Source organism: Pteropus vampyrus, unplaced genomic scaffold, assembly GCF_000151845.1.
Source record: "Pteropus vampyrus isolate Shadow unplaced genomic scaffold, Pvam_2.0 Scaffold236, whole genome shotgun sequence".
Classification (NCBI taxonomy): domain Eukaryota; kingdom Metazoa; phylum Chordata; class Mammalia; order Chiroptera; family Pteropodidae; genus Pteropus; species Pteropus vampyrus.
In genome coordinates this window covers 2,651,313-2,671,236 of record NW_011889017.1, presented here as the reverse complement: position 1 = coordinate 2,671,236, position 19,924 = coordinate 2,651,313, and the positions used below count along the sequence as shown (strand labels likewise).

The 19,924-nt window shown below is 38.3% G+C and overlaps 1 protein-coding gene across 3 annotated transcripts in view; it reads right to left on the bottom strand.

Moving 5' to 3' along the window:
• ARHGEF7 (Rho guanine nucleotide exchange factor 7) overlaps window positions 1–19,924 on the bottom strand; it is a 135,192-nt gene that overhangs the window by 22,816 nt on the left and 92,452 nt on the right. For all 3 annotated transcript variants that reach the window (XM_011373940.2, XM_011373943.2, XM_011373944.2), the window contains exons 9-16: window positions 16,826–16,948; window positions 10,811–10,949; window positions 9,966–10,025; window positions 9,140–9,286; window positions 7,586–7,672; window positions 4,557–4,635; window positions 4,224–4,363; window positions 1,591–1,815 (exon numbers count right to left, since the gene is read on the bottom strand). In XM_011373940.2, the coding sequence (XP_011372242.1) occupies window positions 1,591–1,815; window positions 4,224–4,363; window positions 4,557–4,635; window positions 7,586–7,672; window positions 9,140–9,286; window positions 9,966–10,025; window positions 10,811–10,949; window positions 16,826–16,948 (1,000 nt within the window). The remainder of the gene's footprint in view (window positions 1–1,590; window positions 1,816–4,223; window positions 4,364–4,556; window positions 4,636–7,585; window positions 7,673–9,139; window positions 9,287–9,965; window positions 10,026–10,810; window positions 10,950–16,825; window positions 16,949–19,924) is intronic.

The window sequence follows — 19,924 nt, the reverse complement described above, 5'->3', positions numbered from 1 at the left end:
AATAAAATCTCCACCAGTGCTTGCCTGTACTATCTGTAAACACTGAACCAGACAAAAGAACACCAATAATCTTTAATTGCCATGATAAAGAAATTTCTGACCTGAGCATATGATCACCAGCGAGAGATATGTCATAAAAAAATTCATTAATAAAAAATGTAAAGGACTGATTATAATTTATGTAGTACTTTTCTACATGTCTTAGGACTGCTCGCAAGGATGGAGGGTCTGCTCCAGATCCTTTAGCAAATGTGGCTCAACTAGATGTGGAGACTTGTACCAGGCAATAGTGCTTCAGCATGCTCACACTCACTTGTGCTAACCATCCTCCCTCACACTCATGTTCATAATCATACTTACACTAATAACCATACACTCATACAATAACCATACTCATACATAACCATGCTAACATGCACACAATAACTATACTCACACTCACAACCATATTCACACTCATACTAATAACCATATTCACACAATAACCAACCATATTTACTATACTCCTGCTCATGATACTCACACTCAAGATAAACATCCTCACCAATACTCATACTCACTATAACCATACTTACAATAAGTATACTCTCACTCATAATAACCATACTCACACTCACACAATAATCATACTCATAACCATAATCACTTTCACATTCACACTCATGATAACCATACTCAGAACCATTCGCTATAACCATATTCATACTCACACTCATACAATAACCACTCTGGGTAACCAGATTCGTGATGACCACACTCAGCTCACTCAAGCTCACTCATACCCACACTCATGTGCTCTCACTCACACTTGTGATAACCACACTCATTTCGATTATCAGCTAATATTTCTTAGAACATATTTCTCAAGACACTTCCTTTCCTCACAAAGCAGGTTTAATGTATGAAACCTAGTACAAAAGTGTGGGAAACTTGTCAACACTTATTTATGGATAGGAATCGTATTTTAACTGCACGTGATACAAATACATGCTGGATTAGAAAAGAGCAGAGTGCACAAAAACTTCTTACATAAAGAAGAGAGCTGTCTTAATTTTCTTCCATTTTTATTTGTACATGTTTTCATCTCAAATAGCTGGTGACAAAAGGTAGGGTTCCTGGGAAAAATCTCAAACTTGAAAAAGGATCATAAGGCACAGAAGAACAGCATGCAGAAATAAAGTGAGACATATCACAAACCAGAAGTTCAAAATAATTTCAGGCTCAGCTAGAGGCCCAGAGGAAGCCCATGTGAAGCCTTCTAATTCCTCAGCTTCCAGGCAGCAGGAACAAAGGCAGGGCCATGGTGAGCATAAAAAAGACCCCTCCATGAAGGGCAAAGAGAGAGTCTGATGCTGCACAAGCCCTGCCATGAGGGTCTCCATGGGCCTCCCAGCCCCCCAAAGCAGAAGGGAATAACAAAAGAACAAAGACAAGAGATTCTTTAGTTCTGAAGAAGCTGATCCATATTTTTTATGTCACAGATAGAAATATGTGATTTTCCATTTTTCTGAATTCACTGAAATGAAGCACAGAATGACCAAACACGCCTACCCCAATATCAAGTCACGCTCGCTTTCACTAGGATCTCACCTCCTTGTAGCAGAGAGCAGCTGAGGGTCGGAGGGGAGGTGCAGGTCGCAGACAGCTCAGGCTCCATGGCTTGGGGGTCTTCGGAGGCTCTAGGGGCCCCCAGTTGATGGTGGTATGTGGAGTGCCATGGTGAGAGGGGTGGGGCAGTGTGTGGTAGGCGGGTGTCAGTGGCACTGGCTTGCTGTCTGCATGCTTGCTGGATGGGGTGATAGAATGGGAGGGGAGCTGCCCAGGGAAAAGAGTAAAAAAGGGCAGAAAAAGAACATTGACCATCAAAGAAATCTCAACCAAATATACCTAATTCTGCTAATTTTTAAAAATAAACCCAGTGAAATAACCTCCAGGTTACCATTTCTCTTGCATCTCTGATTCCCAGCAGTCTGTTTCTGGGATGTCTGAGCAGAGCACAGTCCGCACCCCGATCCCCTTTCCCCCCGCCCCCACCACATAGTTCTGGTTCAGGCCACAGCCAAGCTTGGGTTAGGAGGCAGCAGGAAGTTGGAGACAGGAGGCCTGGACACTCTGCCACCACTTTTATTTGCAATGAAATAACATTTGCAAAAAGGTATTCATTTAGTACAGATATCAGAATTTTATAAAAGAACAAGCATTCCCTATACCGGGGATGTGGTTATGAGGGAAGATAATCCTCCCCGGTCAAGTATTACTATCTGGTGATTTTATGGTCAGCAAAACTCAGACCTGACCCCCATTTTTGTTAAAAAAAAAAAAAAAAAAAAGACACAGCCAGGCTCATTCCTGTTGATAGCTGCTTCTGTTACAAAAGTGCAACTGCAAGAGACTATATTGCTTGTAAAGCTGAAAATATTTACTATCTATTTCTTAACAGAAAAATTTTGCCAATCTCTCTGGTATAAAACAAGTTATTTTCTCAGAAAAAAAATCAGCTTTAATCAAAACAAAGTTATAGAACCCTAATTTCTCGGAAGATATTATTAATGAGGTCTATATTCCTGGAAAACCATCAAACTGACAATTAAATGAGAAAATGTTAAATAAATTAAGTAATTCAAAATTAGCCAATGACTTTAAATTAGCCCAATGCAATAAGGCATGTTGAAGAGGAGAAAGAACTGAGTGCTTCTGTGAGCCTGAAACCTGAGTAAGATCATCATTAGAAAGAACTGAACAATATTTGAAACACCTCCTTAACATAAGGAAACCCCAGCACCAGCCGATACCAGAGTATTCAAGAACAAGAGCAATCAACTTTCTGCAGTACCCACATGCCTGTCCTGGTGCATGCATGTGTCTTATATGCTACACTACTACAAAATAATTTTTTTCAAACTAAATACAAAAGGAGAAAATTATGCATAACACTCCTTCTGGCAAAAATCTCACAGTAATACCTGGTATTGTTTCTTCTTCCTTGAAAAAGTCAAGAGATATATGTAATCCCCTCCACACACGCAGAAAAAACAAAAAACACACAACTCCCTAAGAAGAATGCACATTTCAGAAGCCTGTGAGAAACACTGAGTGCCCTCCAGCAGGGTGGAGACTTGCAACTCCCTTGCCAGTGGGTAACAGGAAAAGGAATATGAGAGGCCAGGGTCCAACTACAGAGCAAACTTTTGATACAAAATTTTATATCATTTCAGGCTGTCATACATGTACATACATATGTCTTTGGAATAAATTTAGTCCCATGAAAGCTAAGCAACTTTAGTATTTTTTAAAGTATGAAAAAGTTATAAATGGCAGAGCCATTCAAAATGAAACACTGGCTAAAGCAAATGAGTAGTTTTGGCTTCCAAACTATTAAGAAATTTAAGACAATGATATTGTGATAAGAATGTTATGCGAGAGCCATCCTTCCTGAGCTAAAACTTTAATACTAAGGATAATCAATGCAAAAGTGAATTTTGTGAAAGGAAAAGTCCTAATAAAAATCAGAACACTCTAATAAGGATGTAAGAAAAACCTACCAACTAACTGGAAATGTTGTGTAATCATAAGTCGCTTATAAAAAGCTGTGCCTGGTTCTTCAACATAGTTTGATAAAGATGACAGATGTTAAAATGATTCAATATCTTAAGCAGAAAACACCAAATAAATTTTAAATACTAACACTTTCGTGATCTATTTTGAAATGTTTAAGTATCTAAAAAGCCAAAGACCTGTTGAGCTTTTCTAAGTAGAAGATAGATTCTTAAAATCAAAACAGTGAAAAAGTACATTTTAATGCCTTCAACATGAATCCTGCCCTTTCTATCATCATAAATATGTTTCCATTTTGTTTGTTGATGAACCATATTAAATACAGTTAAAACTCTCAGAAAGCATCTATGGACCAGAGGCTCTTGAGGTCTTATTTGAAAAGCCACCATAAGTTAGTTTTTGAGGCCCACTCTGAGCACAGAAGCAGCCTCCTATCCAAGTGCCACTGAGTGTGAGGAAGCATAAATAGGGCTGTTTCACAAGTGATCATTGTGAAGCGATTCACTATTCAATAGAGATAAGCAAATATTTGCAGAGATATACAAGGCAATTATTTTATACATTCTTGATCCAGATACTGATTATGCTTTAAAATACTTGATTACTTGCTGACAACTCAACCAAAGGCTAACCCTGAAGTCTGGAAGCAAAAGTATGGGGGTCCTTACGGTATGAGACGGCACAGAATGAGGTTTGATGGGGGGATTGCTGACAGATGTGACTTTCGTTTGCTTCTGTAGATGGTCCACCCATTCATGAAGATCTTGCTGGTTATTGCATGACACTAATATGCGCTCAATCATGCTCCCTAGAAGAGAAGAGAAAAAACAGGCTGAAATGAGAAAGTAGGTGGAAAGCACGAACATGCACATACATACACCCTGAGTATAATTCAATAATGCTTAGACATCAGCCCTCTGAAATAGGCAAACAAGAATGGTAATGGTAAGCTGCTTCTCATCACCATGACAGATAGCATCTACAAAGTTTGTGCCTATCACCTGATATTTCAAATGCATTTCTATGATTTTCACTGTCCTCAAGCTTTGAGATTGTCATTCCTGTCGTTGGTAGCTTTCCCTAAAAAAGAGCCCCCCCCAACAAAAAAAAACAATTAGTGCTTTTCTAGTAAAGAAGGTACCGTTATTAATATAAATATTAAATGATTTTAGAAATGGCAGAGGAACTGCATTTATAAACCACAAAAGCTCGTTTGTACCAAATGCATGCATAATACAAAAACCTCTATCTCAAATAAAAATACTATAATCAAGAAATTCAGCCAGCAAAAAGGTAGAGTAGCAAACTAGAACACAAATACATTCCATCTGATGAGTTACTCTAAATATAAACATGAGAACACAAAAAATTACACATTATGATTAAAAAAACTAGAGTCTATGGTAGCTATTTTAAATGGTGTGTTTATGGAAAGGAAGCACTGATTTGCCTCATAAAGAAATGTAGAAGAAGTTCCATGTTCGAAGACCAAATAAGAGGGAAAATGGATCAAGAGGAATTGTACAACAGTTATTCTTAGTTGTCTACCAGACAGGAAGTCAGTAGTTACGCTAGAGCTGCACAAAATGCAGGAAACAGTAGCCGACCTGTCCATTCTGAAAACAGAGGACTAGGGAATCGAAGTGGAAAATGTTGATGGAGAGATAACAGAAAAGGGCTGCAAATGGCCTTGCAGGACATTTGGTTCTGTCCAAAACATCCACTGAGACATTTGGTTCACACCAAAAGGTCCTTGAAATTTGGTCCTGTCAAAAATGTCCACCCTTAAGAAAACATTACTGAGCTCAAACAACTTATAACATTTATGGTTACTTTCGGTTTATAGGATTAAAACATAAAAAATACTATCATGTTTTATTGGTCCAACGATCGTGTTGTGGCTGCATTGCCAACAATAACCCTTCTTGCCTCAGCTAAGTAGCCTAGCTAGTCAGGGCACATGGGGTTAAGTGGATAGGTCAGCATGGACCAAATGACTCTATGGACAGACACACCATGGTACCCAGTGAACAATCAAGTCTTTAGGATGAGTATATCAGTGTTTGGGGCCAAGCTGCCTGCAAAGGACTCTCTCGGTAACTCCAAAAGCTGCAAGGTAAGGGGGACATGCTGCCCTACAGAGTACACTTGCAATGTCACAGAGAGGTGGGCACTCTTGACACCTATTGGGCAGAAGAAGAGAGGTACTGCTGAACATCCTACAGCATGTAGGGCTGGAATGAGCCAGTCTACCACATCGACAGTGCCTGGGCTGTGGAACAGTATACAGTGCTTGGTCCTTCTGTGATCGGATGAATTTGAAAAATGCTGTATACTGCACTCTCCTTTCCAAGATTCATAATGCACAGAAGTCTATCAGTTGCTCTGAGAGGTCCTACAGAAATAAAGTTGTGTTTGCATTTAATCTAGCAAATCAATACTAGTGGATAGAATATTCTGGTTTTTGCTGGATTTAATGTTTTTTAATGTTCCTGAAAGCCAGAAATAAATGTTGACAAGACAGATTATGGGTCACAGCACTCAGACAACTCCCAGGAAATTGTGCTGAGTGGGAAAACAGGTCCTATTATTGGTGGCATGAGGTTTCGCATAGCATGTCAATGCCACCACTCACAGCAAATGCTGTATGTGTACCAGCCTTGTCACTAGGGGCCTGAGCCTGTCCCAAAGGGCAATCTCTGCTCCTTTAGATCAGAGCAGGGTCCCATCTCAGATTCTTGAGGTATAAAACTAAAAGGACTCAGCTTTATGTTTATCGGGGTCATTTAACCAAGCAGGAGCTGCCGGTCTGAGGGAACCCGAGTAGCTGCTATATCAACTACAGACATCTGCTCAGAAGCAGCCTTACAAATTAAGAGGCATTATTTTTCTGGGTTTGTCTATATTAATTTTCAAGTTCTCCTTTAGGACTGTGTGATGACAACTCCTCTTTGGATGAAAGCTTTATGTGGAGATACAAACTAACTAGATATTTTTGACTCAGGATTCACTAGTTTTTGCTGAGGATGATACAAAACAACATACTATGTTCTGAAGAAATGCAACTCAGAGAAAATAAAGTGGTGACTTCTGTTTCAGCAGTATCTGGTGATTGGCCAGTCCTTAAAATTTTGATGAGAAAGGCATTAGCTTCTATAACTATACAGAAAAAAAAGCAATGCAACCTTGACGGAAGTACCTATTAGACATACAGGGAAAATATAATCTACTTAATAACACCATTTAAAATTACAGTCAGACCTCTACATCCACAGGTTTCACATTCACAGATTCAACCAACTGCAGATTAAAAACAGTATTTTTGATCTGCGGCTGGGAATCTATGGATGCTGAGGGCTGACTGTATACATTGTTCTATGCCGTTTTACATAAGAAACTTGAGCAGCATCAGCGAATTTTGGTATCCAAGAGGAGTCCTAGAATCAATCCCTTGCAGATACCAAGGGACAACAATGTTAAAAAAAAAAAAAGAAGAAAAACAAAACCAGGAAAGATCCCCACTTTTATTCTTAAATCAGCTCTCACATCTTCTCAAAGAAAATCAGTGAAACAATTAAAAATACAGAGGTTAAATGACCATTCATTACTACTTACATTACCTGACATCTACCAATGTCTCTTCAGGTGCTATACCACTTAGAAAGCATCTCAACCTGCACCGTTCCAACCCAGCCAGCCTGCTGTAGCACCCACCATGGCACCACAATGACCCCGAAAGAAGTGGCAACCGCAAGACATGACATCAAGTGGTGACGGAGCTGGACTTACACCTCTGTAGTCTGTGTCCTTAGGAAGTAGGTCTATAAATTTCATTTGTTTCTTTTTTTGCTTAGAAATAATTACGAGGATCTGTTTGCACAATGACATTAAAAAATAGACAAGAGCTGTACGCACATAACACTACACACAACACAGATATATGTAGCATTTAATATGAAACTTCAAAATATGTCTGGAAATGATTCTCAGCTCTGCAGTAAATAAAATATAAATTTAAAATGTGTTTTACCTGATAGATAAAACCACTCATCCTAGGACTGGCAGACAACATTAGCAAAATATTTGGGAAGAGTAGAAGATATCTCTCATTCTTTTCCTAATGTAAAAGAACAAACAAATCCAAATAATTTTTTTAAAAAACATATAGAGATGTGAGAATATTTTTATCAAGCTTTATAACACATTATACTATATTTCCTGCTTAGGTATTCCTCTCTACCAAAATTTTTTAACTAAATTAAATGGAAACAAAATTACAATGAATTCTTAGACTCACAAGTAGTCCACGTAATGTCTTTTTTAAAAATTTAGTTAAGGACTTCAGCTCTGCCATTAACTCTTTTTAATTAGCTTAAAATTTTCTTTTTATTATTGAGAGAAAACAGAACAAAAGAACTTGTAAAATTTTAGTTGGGGGAGGAACAGATGGACCCTTCATACTAAAATATGGGTAAGATGAAATGTTAAAATCAATTTTGGTCTACTAGAAACTCCTGGCACTTCCCTAAAACTCTTGATATATCAATTCAATATTGTTTGCATCCATCATGTAAACTTTATCTAGTTTACATGAAAGATTTAAAAATATTATTTATGTATTAAAAATCATTCATTTCAATAAGGTAAGCAAAGTGCCAGAGAGACCATAACTGACGGACAAAAATTCCCAAGAACCTAAAAGGAGACATAGAAGAGAAATGCAGACAGCCCTTGTCACAAGGTGCCATTTTACCACTGCCCACAAAAGTAAAGAAATACTAGTAAGCACTGTCCCCAAGCAAATACCTCAGAACACTAACCATAAGTAAAGTGCCTTGAAAAAGAGGTTCTATACTTTAAAGTGACTGAAAACTACTTATTATATTCCCCTCTTAAAGATGCACAACATACATCATGAATATTCAGAGCATAGGCTCCAAGAAGATCTGTCAAAAAGAAATCTTTACAACTACTTACAATCTGTCGTGATCACAATTTTGAATCATTATGTGAGCAGCACCTATTAATGTTTTGTACATCTAATATTACAAAGAAAATCTTTTAGGAAACGCTTCCATCGATTTTTAAATAAAAGTTAAAAAGCATAATTAAAAAACAATCTGGAAAGATATGGATCTTTTTTTCTTTGATCAATGGAGCCTATTAAAAAGTCATGATTTCTTATGGTAGCCAAACTAGTACCCTAAAGGGGTAATACCATTTTTAAATTTCATAGGCAAGAAGGAATATGCATTATAAGTTTCAGTTTTATTGCCCTAAGAGGTTCATGGTTGAAAAGAGTCATTAAAAAAATTGTAAAGTATTTACAATCTTGAGGAAACTCAAAAAACATTTACAAAAAGCTTTATTTTATACAAATTATGTTCAGCTCTTAACTCAATTTTTATCTAAGACATTTTAACGGTTTCAGGGAAAAGAACTGAGAGATTGGAATAAGAACAAAATTAGTCCAGCAGCACATGGCTGGCGTCCCCTCATGTGTTTCTTCCACCACCATTATTATCCACTCTGCACAGTGGAATGGCAGTGTTAGTACCGAGCCCATAGCCACACACTGCAGTACCTCACTTCCGGCACACTGAATCATGACCTGGGACATGTAAATGACATTGCCCAGGGTTTTAATGTCATCTCCCTCCCAGTTCCGGATGGCTTCTGTCAGGATTTGCAACTCTAGCTCTTTCCTTTTCCGTACGTCTTGACACTGGGCCTGAGAGACACAGGAGAACACTATTAAGACAGAAACTTCCAAAATCGTAAGTTTTGACCATATTGCTTTACATCTTAATTCTTAAGACATATAATCAATCTACTGAACAATTTGCTTAACTCACAAGTATAATATCAAGTCGAGAAAGGCAGAGCACACAACCACTATGGAGTAAGAAACACTGTTTTAGAAAAAATATAGCATATCTTGCCACTTTTAGAAGAAGAAATGTAGAATGGACAAGAAAAATATTTTCTGATTTTATCAGTGTCTGCCAACACAGAAGACTGAGAAGGCGGTGGGGGAGAGGGGAGTACTACTTGTGCTATAAATAAGGAGCATATGTCAGAAACATAGTCAGTCAGACAGTAAGACAACAGATAAAATGGAATCACCAGTATTCCATTTCACACTCTTATCACTAAGTACACTAGACGTAGGTTAAAAATATGTTTAAATCGTTTTTAAGCATTATAGCAATTATTTCATTTTTCTGGTGTCCGCAACCCAGTAAAGAATGAGAATTTACTATATATTTACTATATATTTTTATTTCATCAGAGTAAACTCAAATTATACTTTGCAATTTTTTATCATTTTTTAGATGATGAACAATTTCTACATTTAATTGCCATGATAATGAATGAGAAAAATCTCCATAACATGCTCAATTACTTACTGAAAGGTTTTTGAAGGCAGTCATGGATTTCTGAATATCTTGTCTATCTGGATGATAATCCTTTGAATAAAAGAAACAGACCATTAGCTTTTCATAAGAAAAAAGTTTTTTTCTTAAAAAGGCAATCTACAAACTAGCGAATCTTCCAATAATTTTTGACCTATGACATGTCCTATTTCTCCCAGTACTAAAGTGATGCTTCTTATTCTTTAAGGAAATCATGGAACCAGTGGAGTTAGGGACTACAATAGTTTGGAACAGAGAAGCCAAGAGCAGGAGTCAGAAAGCCACCATCTGCTGTAGTGAATGAAGATGGCACATAGCACACCCATTCCTTACACACAACCTCTGCTGCTCTGGCTCCAGAATGGCAAAGGTGAGCAGTTGTGGAGAAGACCGGATGGCCTGCCCTTTATAGAAAAAGTTCACCAACCCCAAGCCAAGACAATAACTTGAACCCAAATTTCTGCAAGGCCCACAGCCTGTTTTTTAGAAATAAAATACGTATTAATTAAATGATACTTTTACTATTATATTACTCTACAACTTATGCACTTAATATTTGTAACTAAATGTTCCTGACATGACATCTCAATGCTATTAGCATGTTCTACCTTTTGGAACTTTTTCTATCAGCAGTAGTGGGTGAGAGAGGAGATAAAGGAGCAAATGTTTTATAGAGCTAAGGAAAAATATATTTACCAAAATCATTTAGAAAATCTACTGAATTAAAAACCCTTGGTAAACTCTTTTTGTTGATTCTGGCTTCTGAAATAAACTATTAATAATAATTTCTTTGACAATGGCTGATGGATTCCAAGTGACAAACATGTGACAAGCAGTACCTCCATATGTCTCTCGAGCTCCTTCAACAGCGTAGGGTACTTATCCAGTCGCATGAATGGTTTGCTGAGGCCAGTTGTCAACACGAGAATCCCCGGGCTGTTGGCACCTTTTATCTCCATGAACTCTCCCAACTCCTCACTGAGCAACGAGCAATGAAAAATGATGCACTGTTAAGAGTTCAGAATGACAACTCTCTTATCCCTACTGGCAATCACTAGGCTTATAAAATATAGCAGGGTATCTTTAATATTTTGAAGGCTACAGCTTTTCTAACCAAATACTTACTGGTTATTTTAAAATACCCAAGGAGGAACCCCCAGAAGGTTCAAGTTATTTCTCTCGTTATGAGCAAAAACAATTATGCATAATCTAGTATACAGTTGTTTCCTATGCAATCCCACTCATGAAAGGTCATTTCAGCAAGTGAATTCCACATACCAGTGTTCAAATGTAAATATACATTCTTAGAGCTCTAATAGATTTCAATTATCTGGAAACTTCAAGATGGTAAAAAAATCTAAAAAGGAAAAGATCCTTTAAACCTACAATAAACTGAATCATGGCATTAACACTCTAGATGCCTAATAATCCACCAAACACCCTTGAACGTAGACTACACCCTAAACCAGGGGTCCCCAACCAATCTCCAGTATCAGTCCATGGCCTGTTAGGAACAAGGCCGCACAGCAGGAGGTGAGCAGCGGGCGAGCAAAACTTCATCTGTATTTGCAGCTGCTTCCCAGAGCTAGTATCATCACCTCAGCTCCACCTCTCAGATCATAAGGCATTAGAGGTCTCATAGGAGCACTAGTCCCTGGTGCCAAAAAGGTTGGGGACCACTGCCCTAAACCATTCTATGGGAGAAACAAGTGATGTTTCCCAACTTTCCAAGTGCACAATGTAGTACAATAAAATAATCAATACTCACTTTAGAATTTCGAAAGCATTTTCACATCACCATTTCACTTAATTCTCATGAAAGTTATCTAAGCTTATAGTTGAAGAGACTTAGCATATATTCACAAATTAAAGAAGCTTAAAGAAAAGCTAATATTTTACTACTCCTCTTTCACCATCACCTCTACTATTCATGCATACTGTTTTAGCCCTGAGAGTTCCACTGCAGCAGCAATGAGAGTCAACCTCTGTCACTGACACATTTATGACTCTCATCAGTGACTGAAACTCTGGCAGTTCTGTGTCTCCACTGATGTTTGGGGTCCATTTGAGGACCTGGGTCTGTGTTCCTCACTGATGCTCCATGTGTCATTCCAGACATCAGTAATTGAGGGGAGAAAAGAAGGCAGCAGCTCAAGTCACCCACCTGGATGAGCAAGGTGACATGTGAGTCCTCAAGCCACCTACTGGGAAGAGCACTATAAATGAAGTCATAAAAGATGAAAATACGGAATAACTGAATACATCTGTCCTAAGTGCAGGTTATCTGAATCTGACCTCAGGGACTCAGCCACTGTCTCACCTCCTCCATCTCTCCCTCCGCCCCTCATCCAGCTATCCTTGGCCCCTGCCCAAGCTTCTTCGAAATACCAGCCACACTAAGGGGTCCTGGTAAAAAAAAATATACACAATATTTAGGCTAAGCCACTTGAAACTACTAGCTCAAAAGTGGTGAACGTGACAGTTTCCTACAGTTCAACCTAAAACGACTTCATGTGGGGAGGTATGAGAACAAGAGTTGGTGTTTGCACTCTCCACCTCTCATCCCATCCTCAACTGATTTCACATTGATTCTGTTAATGCATCAAAAGGGTAGATCACCATACTTAACTACAACAATTTAGAAATATCAGGTTTCATAAATCAGGTTGAAAATTAACAAATCATGAGGAAGTCAGCCTTATATTTCTTAAGCATATAAGATCTCTTCAGAAGACTACTTCTACCTAAACTCAGGTGGCCTGGTTAAGCAAGGTGCACTGCATTTAAAATCGGAGTGTATACATAGTAATAATGTAAAAAACATAGTAATAATGTTAAGAGTACCTATCTACCTACCTATACATACGTATTTTTTTAAATCAATCTTTTAAATAAACATTTAGAAGATATCGAAATCAATGCAAATTACAAAAAAGAAAATTCACATAACCCTAGTTATAAAAACTTAGCACATAATAAATTTTCTCATTTCTATAAGAAATAAGGCTTCATAATGACTTTCTTCCTATAAGACAGCCATCATGGTGATGCAATTTAAAATATGTTACTACAGAAGCTGTCAAACTACTTCTAGGGGTGTGTGTGTGTGTGCTTTAATAAGAAACAAACATTTCAGCATCTCTGGATATATAACTTTGTGCTTTCTCAAGAAAATCACAGAGCTGGGATTACTGTAACCAGAAATAGTGATATTTCAGGATCTTGCTATGGATTGGTCTAATGTTTATCCCAGGAGTTGTGGAGATTTCAAAGCCACAAGCAGTATCCTTGAGTTTGCATAGTTACGCATTTTATTATTTTGCCTTTTCCCTTCCTCAGCATAGACTTCTTCACACAAGAGATGGATGGGTAAGTGAGGAGTACTCCAAGACTGATTCTCGCCGCCTGCCTTCTCTCCCACTTCCCTCCAGCCACTCTCCTCTGCTCAGCTTGGGCAGAAATGAGAGCTTCAGACAAGAGAACAGTCAGGAAGGAGGATGGAGAGATGAGAGCAATGCTAGTGGACAAGCAATCTGTGCTGGGCATCAAAGCAGGTGCTTCTGTACAATGATTCTCAGAGATATCACCCTGAGCCTGTGACACAGGTATTAATTATGCACGTTTACGGATGAGATGCCCAGTGAAGGCCCCTGCCTCCACTCTCATTGCTAGCAGGATGGCTGAACCCAAGTGGGGCCCCAGAGTCTGGGTAGACATGCGATGACTGGTCTGGCTCCTCCAACCACATTATACTGTTTTGCCTTTCACACTCACCATGCCCTCCCACACTCCTCATAAATCCTCACTCAGAAATGCTCTTCTCTTCAAATTACTGTCAACCTCTAAAGCATGAGGAGAGTAAATGATATTAAGATTTAAGAAGGAGCAATTTATATTTTACCAGCATTTCTCTATGTTGAGCAACTGATCAAGCACAGTCCCATAAAAATGAAATTTTTTAATGATACTTACAGATTAACTCCTTTAAATATAATCCCTGCAGGGCCCTTCTACCATAAGAAAAATTTATTCAGGTCATTTTTGATATTTCAGGATTATATCTGAAATTTCATAACTATAGTTATGACAGAGGAAAATTAACAAAACTAGGCAAATAATTTTCATCACCCCACTTGCAATTTTTCAATTTTTAGGTCTTAATATTTAGTACCATAATAAAACAAAACCACCAGTTACAGCTACTTTGATAAAATAATGGCTCTTTCAGCTTAATTTCTACTGATTCTAGCAATCTTACACAGTGTATCGCCTCTGTATTTACTGAAATGACTGTGGGCTGCAAGACACAAACAAAAAGAACACACATAAAGGGACTATCATGTAGCCTAGCAAAAAAAAAGTAACAAAGTGCTGGGGGGAAAAAAACAAAACTCATTTTACAGACTAAATTATGAAACCCATAATTCATTCAAAATAGGCAGCTGTGAACACATGATGTCTACTATCCTATAATAAAGCAAAAGGTACGTAACTCTAGAACTGGTGGTTCTGTAAATGCATTCACAAGATTCACACTCCGAATTTAAACTAACACAATGCAAGATTGCAAATAAGACTTTAAAATTTCAAAACGCTCCTCTTAAATTAATCCTTAAAAAGTATATTCAAACATAAACAGATCAATCTACCCATAAGTGCAGCAGCTTTAAGACTTCAACAAATATAAGGAAGCAGGAAAGACGTTACAGGTTTAAGATCCCAGAATCAAAAGTGGTGAACACTGACAGAAGCTACCAGCCAACTGCAATCCTCATCTCAATTCATGGACTTACGCTTCAGAAATGGGGTCTGACTTGTGGACAGAGTAGGGACTCTCACTGCTCAGAGATCTCAGCAGGGCACACAGGCAGCACATCTTGGAGCGTTCTGTCTTGAGGCTCACACTCCCAGAGCACGACCTCAGTCCACCCACCTCCCAACTCTGGGACACGCCACATGGAGGAGGCTGTTTCCCCAAACACGTACCCATATTCTTTCCTTGTTATTTTGGGGAAATGCTACACTTACATTTCGGCTACGACACAGTCATTAAAGTAATATAATAGTACAGGAGAGAGGATAAACAGCACATACTTGCAAGCATTTCCCTTGAAAGTCTTATTTTAGGAAACTAACAGTCTGAATTGCTTTAAATGTCATCTTCAGGACAGATCCTCTCTTACATGGGAAAAATATTTAGTTAGAATCTTTCTCTAAAATTGTTCACCCCGTCTCCATACTTCTAACCCAATCATAGAGGATCAATCCCCAACCAAAAAAGGAGAAGGAAGGGAGAGTAAAGAAAAGATTTACGATTTTACCCTAACATTCTATTTGCTTTCTGTTTATCTCCTTCATCCCTGCATCAATAATTCCTTATAATTTTTTCAGAAACAAATTTAACCCTTGCATTGCACTTTTCTGGAAATTTCATTTAATTTGTAATCTCCAGGAGTAGACAGCAGAAAGCGTAACTGAATACATGCTTCATGGGATTAGGAACATGCATGCTAACACAGCCCACCCTCCCAGAAAGGTGGGGGAGAGGGGCAGGGGGATGTCGTTCAGGTTTTTTTTGTTTCTGTTGGACACTGTAAATCCTAATCTCACTTCTTTTCATCACCATGTCAAATACTACTGCTTGGTTTTTGGACTGGAAAACGTTAATATAAATAGACATTAGAATTTTAATCCCTTAGTGTTTAAGTGCACAGAGAAAACAGTAAATGCCCAGGGTCTTTATTTATTTACTGGACAAAAGACAAGGCAACAAAGTGATAAGCATTTACCGTGTTCACTCAGTTCTGATCAGTTTACGCACATTTTCCTAATGCTTACAATAACCCTATGAAACAGACAATTTCAGAGAAGTGAGGTGACCCAGGCCCACCAGCTTGAAAGCCAGCAGCAGGGGCTCAAACCAGGTCAGACTGATCCAGAGGCCCTGCCACCACTTCCACACAATCCAGCCACACAGGGACACTACACCTGAACCTCAACTCAATATCTAAACAGCTCAGCAATGCTTGCTTACCAAAAAAGTATCTAAGTTTTGAGTTGAAATATTTAGTTAAGAGTTAAAGTTAAGCCTTAAGTTAGAAGCACAGCGGCCTTTATCTTGATGCTACTAAAATTATTTTTCCATTTATGGTTTAAAATTTTTTTTCAACTGTTTTCAGAAGAAACCATAAACATTTTTCTAAAACGCTCATTAATAAAAATGTGTGCCACTTTTAGAAGCAGAAGCAGAAACAGAGCCTCTGTGCTCTGTAATGCCTACCAGTGACTACAACATTTCTCAATCTTCTTCCAATTCTCAGGAAGCGAACATGGCCTTGTCTTAACAAACTAGCAGAAAATCTGTACATTCTATTTCACTTGTTTTAATTTTGTTTCAGGTTGAAAAGCTAAAACTAATGGTCTCCAACATCTATAAAGCTAATGTTCTACCTATAAAACCCAATCCTAATTTTAAATGGAACACTTTCTCTTACAGCAAATCTAATTCGGTCTCAGGTACTTCCAGTTTTATGATCTGAAAGAAATGTGATTCCCATAGCCCAGATTTAGCTTGCAGCTACATTCCAGAATACTCACCAGCTCTTCCAACCCACTGTCCAAAAGGCTCTAGGTTGAAGTGGGGAAGGGGGCCTTCAATAAAAACATTCTTTTTAATTACAAAAAACACTAATTAGCATTTCAAAGAATTCTTACCAGTATTTCTCAAGCACTAATTTTGAGGGGTAATTAAAGTAAAATTTTCATTGTTGAAAAATCAAGTGAATATTAGCATTGTTTTGGAGGGTACCCCAAGAAGTCTTTTCCTTTCAGGTAAGATGTCTAAGTGAACGCACCTGTGCTCCGTGAGAACATTCACTGCAGATGGGTGATTGGCACAATACGCAAGGTACAAAGTTTTCATTTGTGGCATCAGATTTAAAAAGCAGCCTCCAACTCTCTGCTGAGCTTCAGGCAACCTGGAGACATGCAACACAAGGGAAATAATCCTAAATTTTACAGACAGAAGGAAAATTGCTAAGTAATGAACAGAGAATGCTTTGAGTAAGAAAGATCTCCTTGTGTACCACCCACCTCTATGAAAACGAATCCCAGAATATGTCTGCTTACACCATGCATGTAGCAAAGAGAAAATACCTACCTTGAAAGCCACTCTGCTATAATGCAGTGAACTAAACCCCATCTTTTTATCCAGCATCCAAATGCCAAGACCTGCACAAAGAACTACAAACCCACAAGTCCAGGTCTCTTTGGGCAGTGAGAAAAACAGATGTCATGAAATCTTAAATTCTTGTTTTATGTTTTGCATAAAACAAGAATTATAAAATGAGGCTATTTGGTTAGTAAGGCTTTTCTACCAAGGTAGCATCAAGAAAGGCACACAAAAAAATACAAAAGTCATCTTTCCCTTCAGGTAAAGATTGGACACTGAGCACATCTACTGACTGCTCTCCTTACCAAATCCACACTATTGTGACAGTTACCATGATGCTTTAAAAAGCATAAACTCACAAAACTCAAACAACAAATAGAAAAAGAGGATCAGAACCAACTGTGGAAACAGAAAAGCAGATGATGAGCAGTCGTGATTGGGCAGGCAAATCCAACTCCAAGACCATAGCTGAGCTCCCAGCAATCAGACAACTGGGCAATGGGGCCACAAACATGGGTGGGTGAAGGCAGCAAGACATTCATCCCTGTGGATGGAAGGTGCCTTGTGGGGGTACCAGCAGTGTGAGTGGGAGCAAGGGTTCTTGCACTGAAAACGGGGCATGGAAGGACAATGACCAACATCCCCTGTACCCCAAGTATCTTTTGCCCACCAGAACCCCAGAGCACTGACAGGAAGGATTATATCCTTCAAGGCAGGAAATCAGAAGAGCTTTCTCTTCTCCCTAAGGAATCTGACCCAGAGGAAAAATGACCAAAAAATAGTAACACCAGGGGTTCCCCTATAAAACAACAACAGACAAGTTTCAACCCACGGTTAGCTCCAGTGTTTTAGTGCACCAATTTTAATTATAAGATGACACAGAAGGATCACCAAAACACTTTTTTGGGGAAAAAAAATCTAACAAGAATGACAGAGGACAAAAGGTGGGGAGATATGAAGGAGGAAAATATAATATTTACTCTTGAGGGAGCAGAAGAATATTCAGAAGAATTGTACTTAATCCTGAGAGAAAAAAACAGAAGATACCACATTTAGGAAAAAAGGATGCTTTTAAAATAATAACATTCAGGACAAAAAAAGTTTGAAAATAAAATGACAGCACAATTGAAAAAGTTAATAGGAAATATGGAAAACGAAGTTCCGGTATCTCCCAGATTAATGGGAAAGAAAGTGAAGATTTGAAGACCAAGACAAGCAGTTCCACATCAAGATCAAAGTAATCAGATGTGGAAAATAAAATAAACAGAAGTAAATCAAAGAAATGATCACAAAACTTAGACTAAAAGACATGAGTCTTCAAAGAGAAAAAGCCCAAAGTACCAGTCTGAGGGATGCAAACAGACCCAAACCAAACACATCAGAGTCAATGTTCAGAGTCCTAGAAATAAATCACTAAAGGTTTTGAGGAGGAAACACAAGTTTTAAAGAAGAATCAGGAATAAGAATGGCCTGGGACTTTTCGACAACACTGAACCTTGAAACAATGGATGAAAACAATTTCCTACAATTCTGTCTCCATCTGAGTCATAATTAAGTATAAACATGGATTAACTGCCTTCCATGCCCTCTTTCCTCAGGACGTACCTAGGAAATGAGGGACTATAGCCACAGAGAGGAAGACACCAGCAGTCAACACTGAGGAAGTGAACTGCAGCAGGATAACAGTCAAGTGACACCCCGAGACCATGCAGCAGGGCTAGAGGTGAAAACGGGAAAGATCCAGTGACTTTTCCTAGAACATTAATAAGTACCCTTGTATATGTGAATGTACTGAAGGAAATGAACATCAATCAGGAACAAATTAGTGACAGGTATAGAGAAAAAAGCAAGCAAACAAAAAATGAAGACAATTACCATCATTGTTATCATGAGGAAAAGACTAATAAAAAGAAGGAAAAGGCATAGTAATTCTGGCACAGAATATGGCTCAACATTTACATAATGCGATAACCACCTATCCTGGAACAGGCGTGTGCTCCTTATCAGGGATTTTATTATTTAGTTAATTTATCCTTATCTGAAGTCAAATTAAGCTAGCACCTGCACTGCTGGCAGACTCTTCCAAGTATGAACTCCTACGTGGGTTTTTTAATAGCCTTCAAGGATTAGCCACAGTTCTACCTGCAAGACAGTCACTGACTCAACAAATTAACTTAAACTATTTATTCAGACACTGGGAACAATTAAAAAGAGTAAGAAATCTTCTGCCTTAAAAGTTACTGTAATCTTCTTGGGGAATATGAAACAAGAATATAAAGTTTATATAATAGTATAGGTAATAAACAGAATATAAGACAGCCAATGATGCCATAATTATGATATAAACTGCTGCCAGCCCAAAGAGGAGAGCACACACCCTCTAGAGAATGAGCGAAGGCCAGCACCCTTTCTAAGTCACCCAAAGATCAGTCATCACATGCAACAAAGATGCTGCACTCAAAGACACGTCTGATTACCTGCTTTCTATCAGAATCCAGACATCTAAGACACATCTATTTTAAGAATATTACACACTGACATTTGAGCAGGTAATGTTAATACTCAGGGACACAGTGAAATAGTAGGAGCCTGGCTTCTAGGATGAGAGCTCCAGCAGGGAAACCCGAATGCCTGAGGGAATTGAACGTTAACTGTAATGATGGAATGTCAAAATTTTATAAACAAGAAAAGAACACAAGTAAATGAGATATGCACATGTAAATGATTATTAGGGCTGCATAAATATTGCTCCATGTTGTGCCATGTACTATGTTATGACTTC